The sequence below is a fragment of the Capsella rubella genome, unplaced genomic scaffold, assembly GCF_000375325.1.
Source record: "Capsella rubella cultivar Monte Gargano unplaced genomic scaffold, Caprub1_0 scaffold_3, whole genome shotgun sequence".
NCBI classification, from domain to species: Eukaryota; Viridiplantae; Streptophyta; class Magnoliopsida; order Brassicales; family Brassicaceae; genus Capsella; species Capsella rubella.
Genome location: NW_006238921.1, coordinates 1,461,545 through 1,483,167, shown reverse-complemented (window position 1 = coordinate 1,483,167; position 21,623 = coordinate 1,461,545). Strand labels below are relative to the sequence as shown.

Genomic DNA, 21,623 nt, shown 5'->3' with positions numbered 1-21,623 from the left:
GAACAAAAACAAGAACAATAAAGATAGAGAGAGAAGACTTCTCTCTGATAACTATGCTTTCTCTATATATATATATATATTTAGATGTTTTGACCTAGTTTTTTCATTCTTTTTGGAAAATGCTTTGACGACGTTATTTACTGCTATGTCATCTATCTATTTTTACAGCTTTATATGTATTTATGGTACATATATTGGATTCGTGCTCCTACCATATAAAATTAGATACTACTATATTAATCTATAATGACTAGATTGCAAACCCTGGCCTTTTGCAATACACATATATCTGAAGTAAAAAAGACAAAAAAGGAGTAATATCAAAATCCGAGATACTCCTTTTTGATCATGTTACGACCCATCGAAATATTACGTATTTAATGCATATGTCAAAATACGAAAAACATTATTATGCTAAGTTTATATAAAGTGTTTTAATTAGTTGAAAACAACAAATCATTTATCTATCTCATTGGCATGACGACTACACTTTGCTTGCGTTGTTAGACATACAGACCACATAGAACAAATAAGGGAGTTTCTATTCAAAACAAAAATTAGAAAAGTCACATCCGGGAGCTGAATAGAATTGAACTTTTAATTAATTTTAATACTTTGGTGTAAATCGAGAGAACACAGAGATACTCGGATGTTATTTTGCCCTTATCCATAATTAATGCTAAGGAGTTAAGTATTTGATATATATTATCTAGCTATTTGCGCAACTTCATCGACGCACGTCTTCCTCCCAAATGGGTGGTTCGACTTTGTTAATTAGGGTTATTAATTAATTGAATAAGTCTCCTCTAACTTTATCGAGTCCTCCTCGATACATTTCATTTTCTCTGGTGGTGAATTTCATATTCAAAGGCACATGTGGACGTTATCTGTTAAAAGTCCTCTTCTAATGATTAGTTTAATGACCCATCTGTAAAAGGCGTTTTTTCCATTTTTAGTACATCACAGTTGTTTTTATTTTTTATATATTTTTAATTCCGTGAGGCTAACAATGCTTATATATGTTTAATTTTGGACTTGATTTACAGTGTATACGAAATTATATTATTAAGAATAAGGATTCGCGCGTATGGCGAGTTTTCTATTTAATATTTTAGAAAACAAGAGTGAGTTTGTATATCGAAAGCTTTATGTTTATTTAAACCCCCACATGTACAGTACTACTTACAACATTACAGACTATTAGTATATATATGGTTGTTAAATTAATATCTCATTCAGTTTTTCAACTTTCACATACTAATACACATGGTGTTAAATAATTGCTGATGTAAAACCATTCTTTTAAAGAAAAAATTCTATCTGTGCAGTGTTTCGTGTTGTGGTTTTTATAATTAAGTATGATTAATCAAGATATAGTGACATCTCAATCGAACATGTGGTGATGCAATATATCAAAACGTAATCTCAATATGTAGATCACACTTCACATGTTTCTTAGAGATTAAAGTGCAGTGGAATCAAATTTTCTTAATTATATAAACACGAAAAGATTAGTACAAATACTAATCGAATAGTTATTCAACGTGTAACCCGAAAAATTATAATACGACCCTAATAACCACTAATGTATATGTACCTAGTTAATGATTACAAAAATGGTGACGACGAAGAAATTTAACGCTACTATATTACTAAGTAAACGTAAGAATCAAAAGTAAGAAAAACAAAAACAAAGAATAAAAAAATGGCCACGAATTTGTCGCGGTTTGAAGATATCAAATAGACTGCATTACTTAAGTAGCTGCCTTCATGTCACGCGGTTTCTTATTTTAATTGAACCTTAATTAGTGGATGTCGTATACATATTAACAAATTTCACTTTGTTTATTCATAATGTGTAATGTGAAAGTTTATATATCTTAATATAAAGAAGAAAGAAACCTTGTAAGTTGTAACACGAAGTCTTTCACTCAAAGCTTGTTAAACCAAATTAACGAAACCTGCATTTGCTGCATGTGTAGATATTTTATAACTTATAAATTATAAGAAAAACAGTTATTGTAGAACTACATCATCATTGCTTGAATCTCTTCCAAGGTTCTGCCTTTGGTTTCAGGAACAAGTTTCGCTATGAAGACGATAGCCAATACACACACACCACCATACACATAGAATGCACCTGATAACCAACATAATTGGTCCAAACTATTAATTTTGTTGTTGACCTAGCTTGTTATGTAACTTGTAAGTGTAAAGTATAACAAACATTATAATCATTTGTTCTAATTAAAAAGAAAAAAAGACAAAGTAATACGTACCATGAGGGCTCCAAAGCATGAGAAAGTTGAAAGTGAAGGAGACAAGCCATGAACTTAGCCAATTTACCACAGTGACTAATCCTCCAGCTGTTCCTTTGATATTTATTGGAAATATCTGGATTTTTTTTTAATATATTAAGTAAGTATACGTTAATGAAAATTTGAACGTTCTATATAAATACAGTTTTAAAATTACCTCAGACATTATAACCCATGGGATTGCACCCATTCCAATCGAGAATGAACCGATATAAACCTGTAAATTGAATTTTCTTGATCAAGCATTGACTAAACCGGAGGTTAAAACCGTAAATTTGGTTCATTGCTTACCAAGACTCCGCTTACTGCAAGGGCCGGGATGATATCAACTGCTAAACCATGAGCCTGGTTTATTAACATTCAAACCAAATTCAAAACCGGTTACATAAAATACGTATATATATATACGTCCTCTTTCCCAACACTATACTACTCTAAAAATAGCTTTATATTTTTTTTATGAAACTAACCTTCAAAAGAAATGAAGTTCCGATAAGCAAACATCCAATCAGCATCCCAACAGCTGAAGCCTGCAAGCGTACGGACATGGTCAGACCAGATAATGTATTTATTCTCTACGGTTTTATTGGGAACTTGTAAGTGAGAATAAACGATACCAAAAGAAGTGGCCGTCTTCCAAGCCTATCGATTAGCAATGTTGCGCCGAGTGCTGTTAGAACAACTTGTTCGATCGAGTATAGAATGCTTCCAAGAGTTGGGGATGCTCCTGGTATCACCAAAACACGAAAAACATAAACCCGATGAATGGTCTAGACATTCAACATTTTAGCTAGTTCTTGTTCGAAATATAACCTGCTGATACGAATATCTGTTGTGCGTAAAAGATAACACCATTTATTCCCACGAATTGTTGGAAAAACATCAAACCAACTCCCACCTGATACAACAAATATTACAACCCATACGACCAAACCAAACTGAACCGGGAAACATAGTTATATATATATATATATCGTCAGTTCTTGGAATTAGAGATTCTTACAGTCACGAATCGAATATTCTTTTTGTCAATAAGGTCCCATAGTGTGGCTTTCGGAAGGTGAGCAAGAGTCGCCAAGTACTCCTGTTATTAACCGGAATCCAAAAACCATAAATGTCATGTGACGTACCAAAACCGGTTTCTTATTTTCAATTTTTTTCTGGTCTAAGTTGTGCGTACCTTGATATCCTCGGCTTCTCTTGTGATATTAGCGTGAGGACCCCTCAGTTTCTGCAACGCAATTTCAAAATCGCGGTGGCGGCCAACCATTTCCTTCAAACGTCAAACACGTCTCGGTCAAGTTTCCAACACAGGTTTCTAAACCGAAATTCATATATTCGAGATTACTTCATACCAGCCATCTGGGCGATTCAGGGATGAACCAAGTCCCACAGAATAATATCACGCATGGTGCAACGCCTGAAATTGGTTAATTAAACCTCGTTTTGTTATTAACCAAATGAGATTCATTCACTACCAACGTAGCTAGGTACGATTACTAAACCAATAATACCAAATCTTTCCGGTTAAACTACGGCACAGAACAAATTACCGGTTAGTGCAAGAGTTCTCCAATTAACGACAGCGCCTATGAGGAACATAGAAGCCAATCCGATTACGAGAAAGAGCTGCAAAATAATCATGTCCCCATTATAAATCTGTTTTATTTATTCAAAATAATCGAAACAAGTACTCTAGGCTCTAGCTAGTAGTATAATTGTAAACCTAATTTGTTGTTCACAAGCTCGAAAATCTCGAATAAACTAAACATTTGCTAGTTCTCATGACTCTATTTGTAATCTTCATATACATTTTTTATGAGATCATATATCACCTGGTTAAGTGTCGCTAATGCTCCTCGTAATTTTCTCGGACTAATTTCGGCGATAAAAACCGGTACCTACACACACACACACACACAAAAAACTGTTACATGAAATTAAAAAGGATTACTTTTTTTTTTTAACATTATGGCTTGTATATCCATATAATAAAGGGGGGGGGGGGGGGGGAAAGGTTATTATAACATGTCGCCCACACGTACGTACGTACCACAAAGGAAAGGGTACCACAGCCATAACCCGTGAGAAATCTTCCAAAGTCCAATGATACGTCACCCTATAACATTAATCCAACAAGTTAATTAAACAAGGACATTGCATCGTTAAGTTTCAATACTATTCAAAGTTTTAACGAAAAGACAAAAACAAATAATAAAGAAATATTATCACACAGAAATACCTTGGCGAAGTAAATAATAAGCCAGCCGATGGCAGAGATCACTGAAGACAACCTCATGGCCTGTCTCAACAAGACAACAAACCATGTGAGCCAAAAAAAAATGTATATTATATATATATGTTTTAGTTTGAAATATATGGTTGTGCATATTGAGATATCGTAAAATGCAACATATATGACAAACTGATTCTTGTGTGCGTATATAGATCAAGTAAATTTGTTTAGCAAGGTTTTACCCCTTTCCGACCAATGTAATCGGAGATCTTCCCCGATGTAATGGCGCCAATCACTGCTCCCACGTTTAATATCGATCCAAAAACTGAAAACTACGTACATACCCAAAAATTTGAGAAATATGTACATATCATAACACATCTATCTATAAAATGTAGAGTACTTAATTAAATTACTTATAAACCTGGGAATATGATAAACTAAGCTCTTCCATAATCCCAAACTGGGTCGGAGCCGAATACCCCACCTATTTAACAAAAAAAAAAACGCATAAATTTTCTCGTATCAACAAGAAATTATTATAACCGTACAGTATAGTTTTTCTGATCTCTTTGTTTTGTAAAGGGATTAATCATGAAAAGGTTAAAGTAAAAGAAAAAAAACTTACGCATGTTCCAAACTCGTAGGAACCACAAACGGCAATGAAAGTGCTTAGATAAACCATCCACGACGCTTCTTCTTCTGAAACGTCGTTGGATTCTTTCTCCGGTAGCAGCAACGGCTCAGATTTTCCGTTCGTTTTCTCCATGTCGTCTTTTGATCTTCTCGTCATTTTCTTCCCGCAATAATTGTTTCACCTTTCAACTCAACCCCAACAAAATTCAATTTATTTTTTAGATATAAGATTTGCAAGAATTTTTTAGATATGTGAATCGATCGGTTAGAGAAAAGCAAAAGATTTGGATAACTCACCGGATGAGATGGATTGGGGAAGGCAACGTATTTTTAGATCTTGAAAACTCTTGTTTTGTTTTGGATTTTATTGATATATATGTCTATATATACATATCTCTGTGCAATTCAACACATGTAAGTATATATTGTAAACATAAACGCTACTATATAGCTAGGCTGGCTTAGCTAAATGCCTAAAACCCATGCAGGATTATTTTGGACGAATTATACAATTTGAACTAATTTATTCTAAATTACTAGCTAGTACTATAAAACAAGTCCAATATATGCATTAGATTACATCGGGGTTCCCAACAATTGATTGACTCAATCTGTAAGTATTTAAGTAAGATCATCCCAAAGTGATTACCAGAATAAATATTAGTGGTAATTTTTTGCTACAATTATTTGATATTCAGTATCTTCTCAGAATATTCATAAATACAATGTTCATGCATTGTGACACTAGGTTGGTAAATTGGTAAATATATGCAGAGTAGTGACGTGTAATTGACTCAAAGATTTGATCCGGTAAGACACTTGTTTCTCGCGAATCCGATGCTCTTTGGTCTTTTTTCCTCACCGCAAGATCTAAGTTGTGATGGATAATTAAATAACTTATAGTTTCCAAAAATGCTCTAGAAATTGTAAATTTATGTTTATAGTATGAGTATCCATGCAGATTGTGAAATAGTCAAAGAATGAGTCTATAAATTCAACCTTTTCAGAACTATAACTGGAGAAATAGTTATTCCCCACCACCACCGCAAAGATCTATAAATCATCTAAATCTATGAAAATGGCTATTGTCGGTACAGTTGAACTGAATGATACCAACTTGGAACACATGAGTGTCTCGAGAAATAACTTATTTAAATCATCGATCTGTTTAACGTAGGGTATTTGATTTGATAGAACACAACAGTACCTAACAAGCTGTTCATAAATGGTCGATGTCCCCTCTTTTACACAACAATGAAGTATTGAACAATCATTTCCATCATGGTTGTGTGGTGACAACTTTAACCATTCAAAACTTAGCTAAAATCTATATAAGAATCCATCAATATCTATATGATATCTGAAACAAACAAAAAAACCGTATAATTGGGTGCAAAGCAATAAAGCCAATGCAGGTTTTAATGCACGCTTTCTGCATCATGTATACACACACACACACACACACACAAATAATTATATTTACAAGAAGAGTACTACAAAACGAGTAATCTTTTGTTACTTGAAAAAAAAAAACAGAAATAGCTAATAGTTATATCATGTTCACAATATATACAAGAATGTAGAATATTTATAGACAGATTGACTTAGGTTTTTCTTCTAGTTGATAACTAAAAAAGCTTTTGAGAACCCCTTAACTATCAACAAGAAAACGAAACTAAACTCTTTCCAGTTTCAATCTTAAAAAGATCTAAATTAGGAAATCAATTAGGAATTTGGATAACGAGACGACATACGTTGCGAGTTCTACGGACCCTTTTTGCAATAAATGAAGAGATAAGAGAAGTGTCCATTGAATCCAAAAGAGAGAAAATCGAATAGTATTATTGCTAATATAGGATTTACTTATATTATAGAGTCTATACCATTGGTCAACGAAAAAACAATTAAATTAGTAATCAAATTTCAAACACAAAGACAAAACCTTTTCTTTCGGGTGTCTCGAGACGAACACCGAGTTCAACATTTCTTTTCCTTTTCTTTTTTGGTAAAATTCTGTTTCTATTTCCTTTCTTCGTTCCTCTGTCTTTGGTTTTTTAGGTTTCTGAGAAGATCTTTAAGAAAACAAAACTCTCTCATGGCGGTAGACCAAAGCAAAGAAGCTTCTCCCTTGTGTTGTGTTCTTCCACTGTAATTTATTTCAACCAAATAACTTGTTTGTTCTCATATTTTTTAATTATATACAGAAGAACAATTAATATTTTTCTTATTGTTCCTTGATTCTGAATCTTTGGAGGCAGGTACAACTCTAAATATTCAAGTTATGTCACCGAAGAAGATTTAAACGACTTGAACCATACGACAAAACATAAAAGAACCAACGCTTCGCTAATGAATTCTGCTTCAGCTCACGGTAACATCTAACTCCTCTTTTACTCTGTTCTTCTGTGCCCTATATTTCATCTGTTATATGTGTCCTCTGTTTTTCTATTCTCGGCGTCTCTGTTTTCTTATACATTGCTTGTAGATCACGAAACCCCAGCTTCTTCCAACGTTTTCTCTGTATTCCCCTCTCAGATCTAAGATGTCTAGAGGTAGAGAAAGAGAAGCAAGACCCAAAATCACCGAGAGGAGCCTTGGAAGCATGCTTAACCCAATGCTCAATCTCTTCCGCTTCATCTTCCTCTGAGGATCCTCCTCCAAACAGAGAAGCAAGCGACAACGCAGACGCAGACGCAGACGTACGGTGCAAGAATCCCAGAGCATCTTCAAATTGGGGAAAATTCTTCAAGCTATGGAAACGCAGATCCATGAAACGCCTCTCTTCTTTTCCTCCTTTGAGCGGGGCCGCCCCATCGATCTCCAAACGCAACAAAAGCGCAGAGCCTCATCTCGATGGTTTGATCCTTCACGACATCTACGATTTCCAATCATCTCTCCACAACTTCTCAATCTCTGACATCGAAATCGCAACTGACAATTTCAATCCAGGTTTTTCGAGTTATATATACTCTACTTTAAAGGAATGTTTTGGTGCTCTCTCTGTGACTGCTTTTTATAATAATAAGATGCAATCATTTTGCAGAAAACATTATTGGAAGAGGTGGTTATGCAGAGGTATACCAAGGTATTTTACCGGAAGGGAAGCTAATCGCTGTGAAACGTTTGACGAAAGGCACACCGGACGAGCAAACAGCTGAGTTTTTGTCAGAGCTTGGGATAATAGCTCATGTTGATCATCCCAACACCGCCAAATTCATCGGTTGTTGCATCGAGGGTGGAATGCATCTCGTTTTCCGGTTATCTCCTCTTGGAAGCCTCGGCTCTCTCCTCCATGGTGTTTATAACTCCACCTCTATAACTTTAAGGGTCATAAAATCAAACATTTAATCTTATCAGTGCTAATTGCTGAATATACTTTTGGCAGGACCATCCAAAGATAAGCTGACTTGGAAGAGACGTTACAAGGTAGCATTAGGAACAGCAGATGGACTAATGTATCTTCATGAGAGTTGTCAAAGACGAATCATTCATCGAGACATCAAAGCTGATAATATTCTTCTCACCGAGGATTTTCAACCGCAGATTTGCGATTTCGGGCTAGCCAAATGGCTTCCCAAGCAATTGACGCACCATAACGTTTCCAAATTCGAGGGAACATTCGGGTAAACTATATGAAACTCTTAGGAAAACATTATAAAAGTCTTTATTGTTTGGTTCAGTGAAGAACTTGTTTCGACAATGTTTTAGGTACTTTGCACCAGAATATTTCATGCATGGAATTGTCGATGAGAAGACTGATGTTTTTGCATTTGGAGTTCTCCTCTTGGAGCTTATAACCGGCCATCCTGCTCTTGACGAGTCTCAGCAGAGCCTTGTCTTATGGGTGAGTAGTATAATAAAGACCGGTTTGACATTTGAGACTAAACCGACCCGGTTCACTTGTCAATTGGACATACCTTTTCATCACTCTGGTACGAGTTATATATGTTTTCCTTTATCTCTTATATGGTCACAGGCTAAGCCGTTGCTAGAGAAAAAAGCGATAAGAGAACTGGTGGATCCGTCGCTTGGAGATGAGTATAACCGAGAAGAGCTTATCCGGCTAACTTCCACCGCTTCTTTATGCATCGATCCATCTTCTATACTACGACCCAAGATGAGTCAGGTACAATGTTATAACCGGCGTTATGAAAGTCATACAGTAGTTTTATTCACTTTGAGCTCTACATAACTTTTCTTATACGGTACAAACTTGGTCTACATTAGCTAACGGTTAAGTCCGGTCTAAACGTCATTTACACGCTGGCCTTTTTGAATCCGGTTTGATCGGTTATATGATCTTTGAAACGTACTCAGGTTGTGGAATTATTACTAGGTGAAGAAGGTGGGGTTATGACTCCAAGAGAAGCCAAGAAAAAGATGATGCAACGAACGTATTCTGAGGAATTATTAGATAGTGTAGAATACAACTCGACTAAGTATTTGGGAGATCTTGATCGCATTCGACAGATTGCTTTAGCTTCTTGAAAACGAACAAGAATATGAATCCCTAAAAACTATATTGGTTTCTTTTTTCATTGGAGAATGTAAATTATGAATAAACCTACAAAAAGAAAAAAAAAGACTAGACAGGTAAATCTTTCTTGCAGACTGATCTTGTTTATGGATTAAACAAACTAAAACCAACAAATAAAGAAAAAACCCGGTTCACTTCAGTCACTTTTTAAAAATGATTTTGATCTACGATTGAACCGAAATCACGTGGGAGTCGCGTGCAACGTTGTTAAAAAAACAGAGAAGAGTAGAAGACCCATGATGATAAGATAACTTACCTTAAATTATTGACCACGAATTTTGAATTTTGCAGATTTACCCCCAAAACAAAAAATAACGTTTCGTCTCTCTCAAAACCGAGTAGCCTGAACATCGAAACCCCCAAAAACCCTAATCTCCGCCACCACTTTCATTTTTGTTGCAACCTTCGAGAATCCCCAAAAACCAATGGCTAAGAAGAAAGCGTCGCGTAACAGTAACGACACCGCTAACGATAACCGACAAACTCATGACCAGAAGAAAGCACCCGAGACTGACAAGAAAGCCACGGCGCTCAGTCGCCAGTCTTCCATGGAAGAACACGACTCTTCCGAGGAGAAATTCCAGAACTTGAAGTCTCTCAACGAGATGCTTCTCAAACAGGCTATGGAGAAGAGAAACCAGATCGATTCGCTCCTTCAGGCTAAGGATGAGTTGGAGACCCAGTTGGCTCGTTTTGTCTCGGAGAAAGCGGGTTTGCGTGGCGAGTTCGATCAGGTGAGTGATGAGAATCTCGGGTTGAAGATTGAATTGGGTCTGGTTATTGATTTTGTTGAGAACCGGTTTAGAGAGATGGGTGTTGGGGTAGAGAGGTTGATGAGGGAGAAGAGTGATGGAGAGAGCGAGATTAGGGTTTTGAAAGGGCAAAGAAATGAGCTTACGGGTAAGGTTGAGATGGAAAAGGAGCAGTTGAGGAAGGTCTGTGCTGAGAAGGACTTAATCAAGAATGGGCTTGATCTGCAGCGTGAGGAAGCGAATCGGTTGAAGGAGTGTGTGGTTCTGTTGGAGGAGAAAGAATCCGATTTGGAGATAGTGATTGGGAAATTGAAATCTGAAAACGATATATTGGTGAAGGAGAGGAAGATGAGAGAGGAACTGATTAAAGGGGTAAACAAGGAGAAGATTGGTTTGGAGAAGACAATCGAGGAGAGGAAGAAGGAGATTGATGGATTGAAGAGAGAGAAAAAAGTGCTTTTGAGTGAAAAGAATGGGATGGAGATTGTGAACATTGAACAAAAGGGGGAAATTAAGGAGTTGCAGAAAAAGCTAGACAAGCTGAACGAGACTGTGAAGAGTTTTGCAACTAAAGAGAGGATTTTGCAGGATCAGGTTACGGGGCTGGAGAAGAATCTTGATGAGTCTATGGAGAAAGAGAAAAAGTTGATTGTGGAAATTGATGCATTAGGGAAGGAGGTGACAATCAAGGAATCTGAGCTTGAGAGCTCAATCGAGGAGAAGAATTTAGTAGAGAAACAGATGAAGATGGTCAAAGCGCAGTCATCTGATAAGGAGAAGTTGATTGACAAGCTGTCCCGGGAGAAGATTGAGCTTGAGGAGCGTATTTCTAGTAGGGAGGCAAAGCTTGTTGAACTGAATCAGAAGGCTGATGAGCTTTCACGTACTGTTGCTGTGCTACAAAAGGATTGTGATGATCAAACTAAAATTAACGAGAAGCTTAGCTGCAAAGTTGGTCAGCTCAGTGATGCCCTTGGGCAAGTTGACCTCAAGAGAAAAGAAGCTGATAAGGCACTCAATGAGAAGAAGAGACATGGAGAGAATCTTGAGGCAGAGATTTTAAAATCAGAGAAGAGGACTGAAACAACTTTAGAAGAGCTTAAGAAAACTAAGATTGAGCGCGAGAGGTTGTTTGTAGCAAAGAATGATTTGGAGGGTCGATCTGAATCGTTGAAAAGCGAAAAGGCTATACTTGAAAAGGAGCTTGTACTGCTCAAAAAAGCTATGGATGCTCTGAAAGCAGAACTAGAATCCGCTGGAATGGATGCAAAACGCAGCTTGGTGATGCTAAAGAGAACTGCATCTATGCTGTCTCAGTTAGAGAAACGAGAAGATAGATTGATTAGCGAGCTACCTACACGAGAAAATGGAACAGAATCCTATGCTGTGGAGCTAGAGTCAATAGAGAAAGCGTTTAAAAACAAAGAGGACATAATCAACGAAATGAAAAAGGAAGCTGAGATGATGAAGCAATCAACAGAAGAGGCACAGAAGAAGCAGAACTTCTGGACTCTCGTATCATCTGTAACTACGGTTTTTGCTGCTGCATCTTTTGCCTATGCCGCTAAGACTCGTTAAACTGTCTCAGACTGGTTTTGCCACTTAACCACTATCATGACATTTATATCATTTTCGAGTTTTACGAGTATCATATGAGCTAATTACTCAGACCTTGCAAGTAATGTTGTTCAGGTTCTCAGCGACTAGGAGGCCGACTACTTAGCAAAACTTGCTCTCTCTTTGTATGCTGAAAACTTTTGTTAATTAATCTATGAGTTTTTGTTTCAGTTCTCAGCAGCTATAATATGGAATAAAATATTTCTCCCGTAGCTCTATATTTTTGCATCTATTTAATTTCTGTATCCATTTTTTGGGCTCATACACTTTTGGGTTCTGATGAAAGCTTGTTAAACAAGAGGTTGAAAGTTCTATGAAAGAAAACCGATTTGTAAAATGTAAAAGGATGATTTGTATAGTTCATAATCCAAATGATATATAGCCACATTCTTCATGTAATGTTCTCTTTTGTGAAAACAGTTTTGCATACTCTTTGGTCAAATTCTATATATATGGTCTAAATTAAGGTGGACACCACTTGTAATGTTCTCTTTTGTGAAAACAGTTTTGCATACTCTTTGGTCAAATTCTATATATATGGTCTAAATTAAGGTGGACACCACTTGTTCTGCACATTTTTTTAAAAATTATTGTCTTTTTGGGCAAACTAATATCTCTCGTTTTCCTTGTTTCTTCAAGCTTTAGCTGTTTCTCATCATTGCACGAAAGATTCCTCACATGTAGAAACAAAAATCCTTTTATACTTTTTTGGCTTTATTGATGTATTCTTTCTTGTTTTTTCGTTGTTAAATTATTTAAAGAACAACAGAGTTGAAATCCATTTTAAGGGTTAGTAAAAATTCTCTCAGTGGTAATTATATACGTGCGATGCTTCTTTAGTCCTTTCTGTAAAATTAGTAAAGAGTACAAGGAAAAAGAGGAGCAACAGACACAATACAACACAAACCCAACATTTACCAATCACTACAGTTTGTATAAACATTACATTCTTGGAAGTATTTTATACTTATATATATATAATAGGGAATTACCACTCCCATGCTGAATAATCAGCTTTTAAGTTAAGAAAAAGGCGAAAGACTGCTAAAAGCTAAAAGCCAAACATATATATTACAGACGAAAAAAGGAGATAATATTACTTCTGCTCTGTTTTCCCAACGTATCGCTGTTCTTCAACAGGCTTCAACGTTTCAGAATCCAGCGTTTAAACAGTCACAAACACTGCCGCAAGCCGCCCACACACTTAGATACTAATTACTAAAACAAAACTAACCGAGAGGAATACACAGGCCATACATTTCACCTGTTTGTTAGTTTGAAAGACTTCGTTGGCTCTGTTAAAATAGCCTCCTTTCTTTAACACCGTGTGCGTTAACATTCCGCGTTTACAAACGCAGAAATCTCATCCATAACATTATGAAAATGATTGTTATTAGGTAAGAGGTAAAACCCGATAGTAGCTTTCTCTAAATGCATAAGCTTAACCTCTTTACCCGCTTTCTTGAGTCCTTCCGCGTAAGCCAACTGCCAATCTCGAATCAAATCCAAACCCGCAACAACCACAAGACTCTTGGGAAAACTCACCCCTTCTAAGTTTTTCCCTCTCGGGCTAAACGGGTTACATGCTGGATGTTCTCTATCTTCTCCCTCGGGCAGAAAAGCTTTCCAATACCAATCTCGGTCTCTAACTGTCACAAAGTATTTACCATCCAAACTTTTCTCAGACTCTGTTCTCTCATTCCCACCAAACATAGGATTCAGCAAAATGTTCCCCAACACATCGATTCCCGATTCACCCGCTTTTAAAGCCACATTATGTGCGATATTACCTCCCGAGCTATCGCCCGCCAAGAAAATATGAACCTTTGAGTCTTTCTTGGATTTAAGCCATGATCTCGAGTTAACCCAGTTAAGGGCAATCCAACCATCATCATAAGCACAAGGGTAAGGATTCTCAGGTGCACGCCGATAATTCACAGATACAACAACACAGTTGCATACACCAACAAGCCTACGACAAAGAGTGTCATAGATAGCACTGTTTGCAGAGGAGTGAGCAAAGCTACCTCCATGAAAGAACAATATAACAGGGACAATTTCGCCATCAACGGGCCTCTCAAGATCAAGAACACTAGGAGGTTGCTCTTGATCTGCATAAGCTGGTCTGTAGACTCTGCTAAGAAGATTGGTCCTGCGATCGATGAGGACATCGAATGAGAAAACCCCATCAACAGGATTGGCGTTTGCAGTGACTTTACGGTCTAGATACTCAGCTAAGTGCCGGTTAAAAGTTCCATCGGGGCGACGCAGGATATTGTAGGCAACTTTAAAGTTGGAGATTAGAACCCATGTATTGAGAGGAACCACTGTCTGCATCAAACACACACACAAAATTTGCAGATCGAAAGAATCAGATTCAATCATACAAAAGTTCAACCACAGAAAACACCAACAGAAGATCACATAAACGCAGTTAACAATGAAAGGCATACATAAACCACACATGAAAGTGCTTTGTTTTCGACAGAAGAATCAAAAGAGAGTTGAGTTTTTAAGGGTGAAATCGGAATACAAAACCTGATTTAAAACACTCAGATTCAAAATCAAACAGAAGAAGACAGAAAAGCCAAAGAGAAGCACAGAGAATATGAAAAGACCTATTAAACAAACAAACAACACGTTTCATCGATTCGAAGACCTATTAAACATAGTAAGCTCATAAACTGTTGTTGTACATAGTAAGCTCAAACACAAAAAGCAAAAGGCAGAGAACGACTAGGCAGAATCAAAATTAAACAAGGAAATCGAAAGAGACCCATGTCAAAATCATATATAAAGAGAGAGCCAAACTTACTCTGCTCTCAATAAGATTAACTTCATCGCTCGCAGCCATTGAAGAAAAAGTTATGCTTTTTGATAATAACAGCTAATCGAAAACAACCCAGAAACAGCTAAAACCCAGATCAGAAATCAGCAATAAAAGACGAGAATTTTGAAGGCGAGAAGCGAAAAGCTCGTAGCTTTCTGAGCGATTTGCGATTTGGTTTTATAAGAAAGTTTCTGGAAATGGAAAAGAAAAACTCAAGGATCAAAATAGTGAAGAGATTAACAAAACAAAACTGGGATAAAAAAAAAACCCAAAAAAGGCTTTAAAAGAGGTGAAAGGATAAGGAATATCTCTGCGTATTTTAGCAAATGATGCCCATTGTGTTGGCGTAACGTGCGCGCACAAGTACCGGACGCGTCGACGCATGAGTAGAGTAGGGAGGAAGGTGTGTGAGTGTCATGTACTCATGTGTGTGTGGGTGTGACTAATCCAAATAATAGTTTATATTTTTTCTAAGTGTCACTAACACAAAAGAGAGAATATATTCTATTCATTTTATAAAAATATATGATGGCATATTCTTCATATCATCATCATCATCATCATCATCATCATCATCAAAAATACTATGCGTATTCGTTTTCCGAAAACAAATAGATTTTCACAACTTTTGGTAAAAAATGATTAGTTTCATGTTTAGTACTAGTTAGTTAATTGATGAGAAGGAATTGAATGGTGTAGGCTAAGCTTTTTGCTTAATAAAATTAGATCATGTGGTCAATTTATTCGTGGAATTAACTTTCTTTTTTAAAAACTATGGGCCGGCCGAAACCCGGAAGAAAGCAAATATCATTATGTCATTGTTGATAACTCTTTACAAATAACGACAAAAAACAATAAACATTAGCTAAGTGTCTACATAATCATGCCAACTAAATCAGCCTTAAGCCCTAGTAATTAATTAACTAAATTAAAAGGGTAAAGTCTTGTAGTAACTAGATTTAGTAATTATATACCCATAGACATAAAAATATTTTATAAGTATGTATATGTAACAAGTATTTTTTTATAAAAAAAAAATATATGCATACTAAATAACAGTTGGATGAATGAAAGTGGTGTTAAGATTAGGTGTTGAAATGGCTAACAGCTGCTTTTCAACGTGCTTTTTATATTGCCTTATCTCTCTCAGTCTCTTTCCCTAAGGGAAGTAAGATCTTTGCAAAATTATGTCACAATCTCGTTCGTGAAAGTTCATCTAGAGATTATATTGTCGGTAAAACGTTTTTAAGAACAATTTTTTTTAGAAAAGATAATGTGATGTCGGTGAAAAAAGATTAAAGGAATATTAAAGTAGGTGTCGGTAATCTTTTAATATACAATATCTAAGACAAAATTATGTTGAGAATGACTAGTCAACTATGTAGTAAAAAACCATATGTCTAAATAACTGATTTTTATTTGAGCAATAAAAAAGTAGAAGAAGTTATCTAGACCAGAAAGGAAAGAAAAAGAAGTATACATACATATATATATATATATGACTCAAATTAACTCATAGTCTATATGCACTATTAACGTTATCACACTATTTAAGTTGTATATATAATATATATGCATTATGCATATATCCGAATGTATCACACAGAAACATAAGAAAGAGTGAGTTAAACGAAGACTAAAGAGCAACATCTATATACGATATTCTTAAATAAACTAGATTAAATACTAAAAACATCTTCATTGTAAGTATCTGAAGGAGTAAAATTTTTTAAGATTTGCAAGAAAAAATATAAACTTTTGCAAATATTAGAAGATCTTATCCTCTAAAATACTTGCAATCAGAATAGTCTAAATATTACTGTTAATTAGGAGATATTTAAAACGTTTTTAACTATATAAAACTAGCTAGCTCTCTCTCCCTCTCATCTCTGATTATACATATATGAGAAAAGGGTTTTACTCCGAATTTATGAATTAATAAGTACGTTGTCAAAACAGAGAAAATAAGACTGAAAGTGCAAGAGCTATTGATATGTATGGAAACTGAGACACAAACTGAGACACGGGTTTCTTCAAAAACAAAACTTCTTTATTAGAGAATCTGTTTAGTAAACTTACAAGTTTCACTCAAACAATTATCTAATCTCTCACGTTCATGGATCTATACACAATCCAAGAACCTCTCAAGACAAACCCCTTAGCCCCTTAAGCGTTATGCTTTCTTACAAGAAACCACACAACCTTAATGCCTAAGAATTCTCTTGCTCTTTTGTGCTAACCTCTACAAAGGCTTAACACCCCTATTTATACACAATAGGTCGTGGCCATACAAGCCTAATTTCCTATTCTAATTCTAATAGGAATTGCCAAATCTCTTGTGAATTTCCTTTTCCTTTATGGAATAGGAAATCCCTCTTCATGTTTCCTTTTCTACTTAAAAGGAAACTCTTCAAGCTTCTAGACTCCTCTCCAAGCTTCTAGTCTTCATAACCTTCTTACTAAATCTTGGATTAACCGTCATATATGATTTCCTTATTTCAGCTCTTCTTCGTTGAACTACTTCATGTAGTACTGAACTAGTACAGACACTATGTCAACAGCTTCATCTTCATTCTTCATCTTCCATATATGTCGTTTTCTTTATCTCCTCATCTTGATTTAAAACTCACTTAAGAATACATCAACAAAGACGCATGTTATTATGTAAACAGAGCCTATAATATATATGAAAATTGCATATATGGGATTGAGAAACTAAGTTCACCGAAACCGATCGTTTAATGGTGAAGAGCATATATATAGGGAGAATGATTCCCGTTGATTAACCTATATTGATTCAATAAGAGATATATTATAACTATATTTGACCCAAAAAAAAAGATATATTATAACTATAATAATAAGTAGAGTGATCAATTATAACTACGTGGGATCTAGTACAACATATAGTTGAAGTTTTGTGTTTTGTGCTCAATTCATACAGCCAGCTAGCTCTTTTTAGTATTCTAACTGCTGTATATGTAAGGGTAAATACACACACACGTTAACTTATGTATCAAATGATTGTGTCGTGACCACTCACATCTTATTAAGCTATGATCGATCATCTAATACATATACGGACTGGTAAGGGAATATATTATATCGAAAATGTATGCAAACAAAAAAAAAATGAAATTATTATTATATGTAGAAGGTTCCAAATTAGATATACAGGTAGAGGCGTGTGGTTTGTAAAAAAATACAAAAGATACATATAGCAAAAAATAAGATTTTGGAAGCAATATAGAGTTTGGCGATCAACATCTATGGATGGAGAACAGCTTTGTGTGCTAATTTATTTTTCTTCTCTGAAAATATGAAAATAGTAAAATTAAATAAATATTGATTGTGTTGGTTGTCCTATTAAAAAAAAAAAAAAGAAAAAAAAAAGAAAGAAAGAAGAGACCTCAGGGGTCGCAATCTTTGCTTTAATATTATTTGTCATTTCGCGATGTAACCTTTTATCTCTTTCCCATCGAAATTTGTTTTATTCATTTATCGATCACACTAATAAACTTTGTTTAATAATGAACTTTGGTTTTTTTTTTTTTTTTTTATAGATCTCAAAGTGTATATCATTACATAGAGCCCGAGTAGATGGATCATGGATCTCTTTCACCCTTATTTATTACCAACCAACACACCCAACTCTCTTTCTTTTCCTCATCATCAAAGACATTTGTTTTTTCTCACACTTTCACATTGAGCAATGAGCATACATATATATTAAGGACTAATCCACTATATCATGTTAATTGATTTTACGGATTTTGTAAACTAATCAATCTAGCTACAGGCTACTACTATATAAGAGGATATCATTATATCAACATCTATGATGGATTTTATTACTGTATGTATATATTCTCTTTTCACCTTGTTGAAAATTTGGAAAAGTTAATATCTATTGGGCCTACTTTTTGTTTCCACAAAGTTAATGGGCTTATGAAACCAAATCGTGATACGACTGTTTCTTCTCATAACTACGAGACGCACTTAAAAAACAAAAAATGAATGGGCTTTCCATGGCATACAAAGGAAACTAAAAAACTTTCCATGGCATATCGTGATTCTCATCTTCTGACAAACGAAATCGAACGGCTACAAAATTATCAGAGACTCTGGTCAAAGAAAATACTGTATGTAACAAGTAAAATCCAACGGTTAGGTGATAATTTGATCCAACGGTTAGGTGATAATTTGATCCAACGGTTGTAAAAGAAAGGACGTACAAATTTGTCCCGAAACGTGTATGCAAAAACTTTTATGAGCCTCCCTCCATTTTTTCTGTTTTCAGTCATCTCACTCTCTCTCTCTTGTTTTCAAATTTGAAAACGAATTTTGCTCTGTGTCTAACGGAAGTAAAAGAGGAAACTTTCTCAGTTTTCTACTTCCTAGAACTCCGAAACTCCAATCTTGGAGCAACTAAAAGGAGACAAAATCATCATGGAACCTGACAATTCACAACCTTTCAGAACAGACACGCCGGAGAAGGATCCGGCGCCGGCACAAACTGATCATCAATCTGGAAAAAGGTTTAGTTTTTCTTTTTTCTTTTCTGAGTTTTTATGTTTCTTCTTTCTGTGAAAGCTTCTGTTTGCTGTTTGCGTGCTTATGTTTCTTCACATGAATTTCTCAGATTGTTTGTTTTTCGTAACATATTGTTCTTTTGATTTTTGAATACTTAGGGTTTCTGCATACGATCTTATGGTAGTGGAGGGTGATTTAGAGGGATCTGATCCAAAAAATGAGGAGATACATGAAATGTTAGACCAGATTGAGGAGAAAGCTTCATCAGTTCTCGAGTTCTCCCTTCGGTGGGAAGAAATCGACGAGCAATTTGATTTGCTAAAGCAACGAGCCATGGAAGTGGATTTAAAAGAGGAATCTTTAAGGAAGCAGGTTCTGGAGCTGGATAAGAGGGAAGAGCGAGTGAAGCTGGTTGAAGAGAGAGAGAGGGGGAGGGCTGAGTTGATTGAAAAGGAAGCTCAGTCTCTGGAAGCAAATGTGGTGGGACTAGTTCTTCAGATGCAGAATGAAGAAATGGTGGGTTCTCAACTTAACTCACGAGAGAAATTGCTTGGTTTGCTTCAGGATTCGATGATGAAGAAACATGAAGGGTTGATTGCTGAGCTTGAAGCGAGGGAAAAGGAGGTTGCTTTGCTTTCTAAGTCGATCGATGAGAAATCTTTTGACTTTGAGATGAAAGTGAAAGACTTTGACCTGAAGCAAACCGCAGAGACTGAGAGAAGGAGAAAAGAAGCTGAGCTGATGGAAGCATCTCTTAGAGAACTTGAAGCGAGGGAGTATGCGCTCAGGTTGCTTAATGACACCATTAGAGAGAAATCGGCTGCACTGGAGAAGAAAGAAGAGAACTTTCAACTAAAACAAGAAGAAGTAGCTAGTGCGATCGATGTGAAGCGCAAGTCCCTTGAGTTAAAGGAAAAAGAACTTGAAGAAAGAGAGAAAGAGATTGAATTGAAACAGATAGAAGACGAAGAACTATCAATGCAAGCATTGACTCGGAAGAGATCTAGGCTGGAATCGGGGCTTTCATTGGTGGCAACGAAGGGCAGAGACGCTGAGGCTCATACACAACACAACCATAATAATGAAGACAAGGGAAATAATTCGGTTTCTGTAGATTCAGCTTCTAAATCCTCTCCTGTACTAATAAGTGAAGCATATGAAGAAGTTGTCTCCAGTGAGAACAGTGATGAGGAACATGAGCCATTACTGTGTGCTGATTCAGAGTTTAATGATTTCGGCAAGACAATGAGATCTTTCATGGCTGGTCAAGTTTGGGCTCTATATGATAGTATAGATTCTATGCCTAGGTTGTATGGTCGGATCAAGAAAATTACTAATCGTGGGTCGAGTCTTCATCTGACATGGTTTGAATCTAAAGATGAGAAATCTGTTCCTTCTGGTTGCGGGAGGTTCAAGCTGGGGATTACAGAAACCATAAGCGACCTGACCTTTTCTCATGTGATGCATCCCATCATACATGGCAGAAACTTCATCGCTGTGATTCCAAGGAGAGGCGAAACGTGGGCTCTTTTCAGAGACTGGAGCAAAAGCTGGAACAATAACCCGAAACAGCACAAGCCTTCTTATAAGTACGACTTTGTGGAAGTTCTCGTCAACTTCGACGACTGTCTAGGAGTTGGAGTGGCCTATTTAGGAAAGGTTGAAGGATTTGTATCGGTCTATGAAAAAGCTGGGCAGCATGGAGTCGTCTCACTCATGATCGCACCAGAGGAAATGCAAAGATTCTCTCACAGAGTGCCATCATTTAGGTTGAATGGAGAGGAGAGAGAGGGAGTTCCCGCTGGTTCTTTCGAGCTAGACCCTGCTGCTATCATCAGTGTTCCACTCAAGCCTGATCGCTCCATCCGTGAGGAAGCAGAAGAAACAGCAAGGCAGAGCGAGGATTGTGGTAAAACTTGTGAGGTTGATGATCAAGATGGGTTAAGAAAAGATTTCCCCATTATCTTAGATTGAAGTTGGTCTATATTTATGAGTCTGATGGTCTTAGTTCTTCTAAGATGGAAGTATTTTATTTCTCTAATAATGGCTTCTTGTTGCAGAAATTGGTACTGTGATCTTCTGGACATGTCTTTGTTTCTTGAATGGTAACTTCAGGCGATAGTTTATTTTTTTTGCAGTATTAGTGCTGACATAATATCACTTT

At 36.1% G+C, this 21,623-nt stretch overlaps 5 protein-coding genes across 5 annotated transcripts; 3 read left to right on the top strand and 2 right to left on the bottom strand.

Moving 5' to 3' along the window:
* Window positions 1-1,906: 1,906 nt before the first annotated feature.
* On the bottom strand, window positions 1,907-5,568 carry LOC17892866 (sugar transporter ERD6-like 8). Its single transcript, XM_006298965.2, has 18 exons — window positions 5,488-5,568; window positions 5,183-5,372; window positions 4,979-5,041; window positions 4,797-4,886; window positions 4,561-4,620; window positions 4,372-4,437; window positions 4,154-4,219; window positions 3,872-3,947; window positions 3,674-3,738; window positions 3,499-3,591; window positions 3,322-3,402; window positions 3,132-3,216; window positions 2,936-3,045; window positions 2,789-2,848; window positions 2,610-2,663; window positions 2,476-2,535; window positions 2,280-2,394; window positions 1,907-2,140 (listed from the first exon to the last, which is right to left on the bottom strand). Exons 2-18 carry the CDS (start codon window positions 5,345-5,347, stop codon window positions 2,028-2,030), a joined length of 1,422 nt encoding a protein of 473 aa, XP_006299027.1. The 5' UTR covers window positions 5,348-5,372; window positions 5,488-5,568; the 3' UTR covers window positions 1,907-2,027.
* Window positions 5,569-7,280: 1,712 nt separating this feature from the next.
* On the top strand, window positions 7,281-9,742 carry LOC17890623 (receptor-like cytosolic serine/threonine-protein kinase RBK2). The gene is made up of 8 exons (XM_006300153.2): window positions 7,281-7,338; window positions 7,449-7,561; window positions 7,726-8,139; window positions 8,234-8,485; window positions 8,576-8,813; window positions 8,899-9,034; window positions 9,167-9,316; window positions 9,508-9,742. Exons 1-8 carry the CDS (start codon window positions 7,286-7,288, stop codon window positions 9,676-9,678), a joined length of 1,527 nt encoding a protein of 508 aa, XP_006300215.2. The 5' UTR covers window positions 7,281-7,285; the 3' UTR covers window positions 9,679-9,742.
* Window positions 9,743-10,034: 292 nt separating this feature from the next.
* Window positions 10,035-12,308, top strand: LOC111831676 (paramyosin). The gene has a single exon (XM_023786780.1). It carries the CDS (start codon window positions 10,153-10,155, stop codon window positions 12,055-12,057), a length of 1,905 nt encoding a protein of 634 aa, XP_023642548.1. The 5' UTR covers window positions 10,035-10,152; the 3' UTR covers window positions 12,058-12,308.
* Window positions 12,309-12,984: 676 nt separating this feature from the next.
* Window positions 12,985-15,262, bottom strand: LOC17892613 (gibberellin receptor GID1A). The gene is made up of 2 exons (XM_006297992.2): window positions 14,912-15,262; window positions 12,985-14,427 (listed from the first exon to the last, which is right to left on the bottom strand). Exons 1-2 carry the CDS (start codon window positions 14,948-14,950, stop codon window positions 13,429-13,431), a joined length of 1,038 nt encoding a protein of 345 aa, XP_006298054.1. The 5' UTR covers window positions 14,951-15,262; the 3' UTR covers window positions 12,985-13,428.
* Window positions 15,263-19,274: 4,012 nt separating this feature from the next.
* LOC17893460 (nucleoprotein TPR) lies at window positions 19,275-21,623 on the top strand. The gene is made up of 2 exons (XM_006299994.2): window positions 19,275-19,464; window positions 19,618-21,623. Exons 1-2 carry the CDS (start codon window positions 19,376-19,378, stop codon window positions 21,431-21,433), a joined length of 1,905 nt encoding a protein of 634 aa, XP_006300056.2. The 5' UTR covers window positions 19,275-19,375; the 3' UTR covers window positions 21,434-21,623.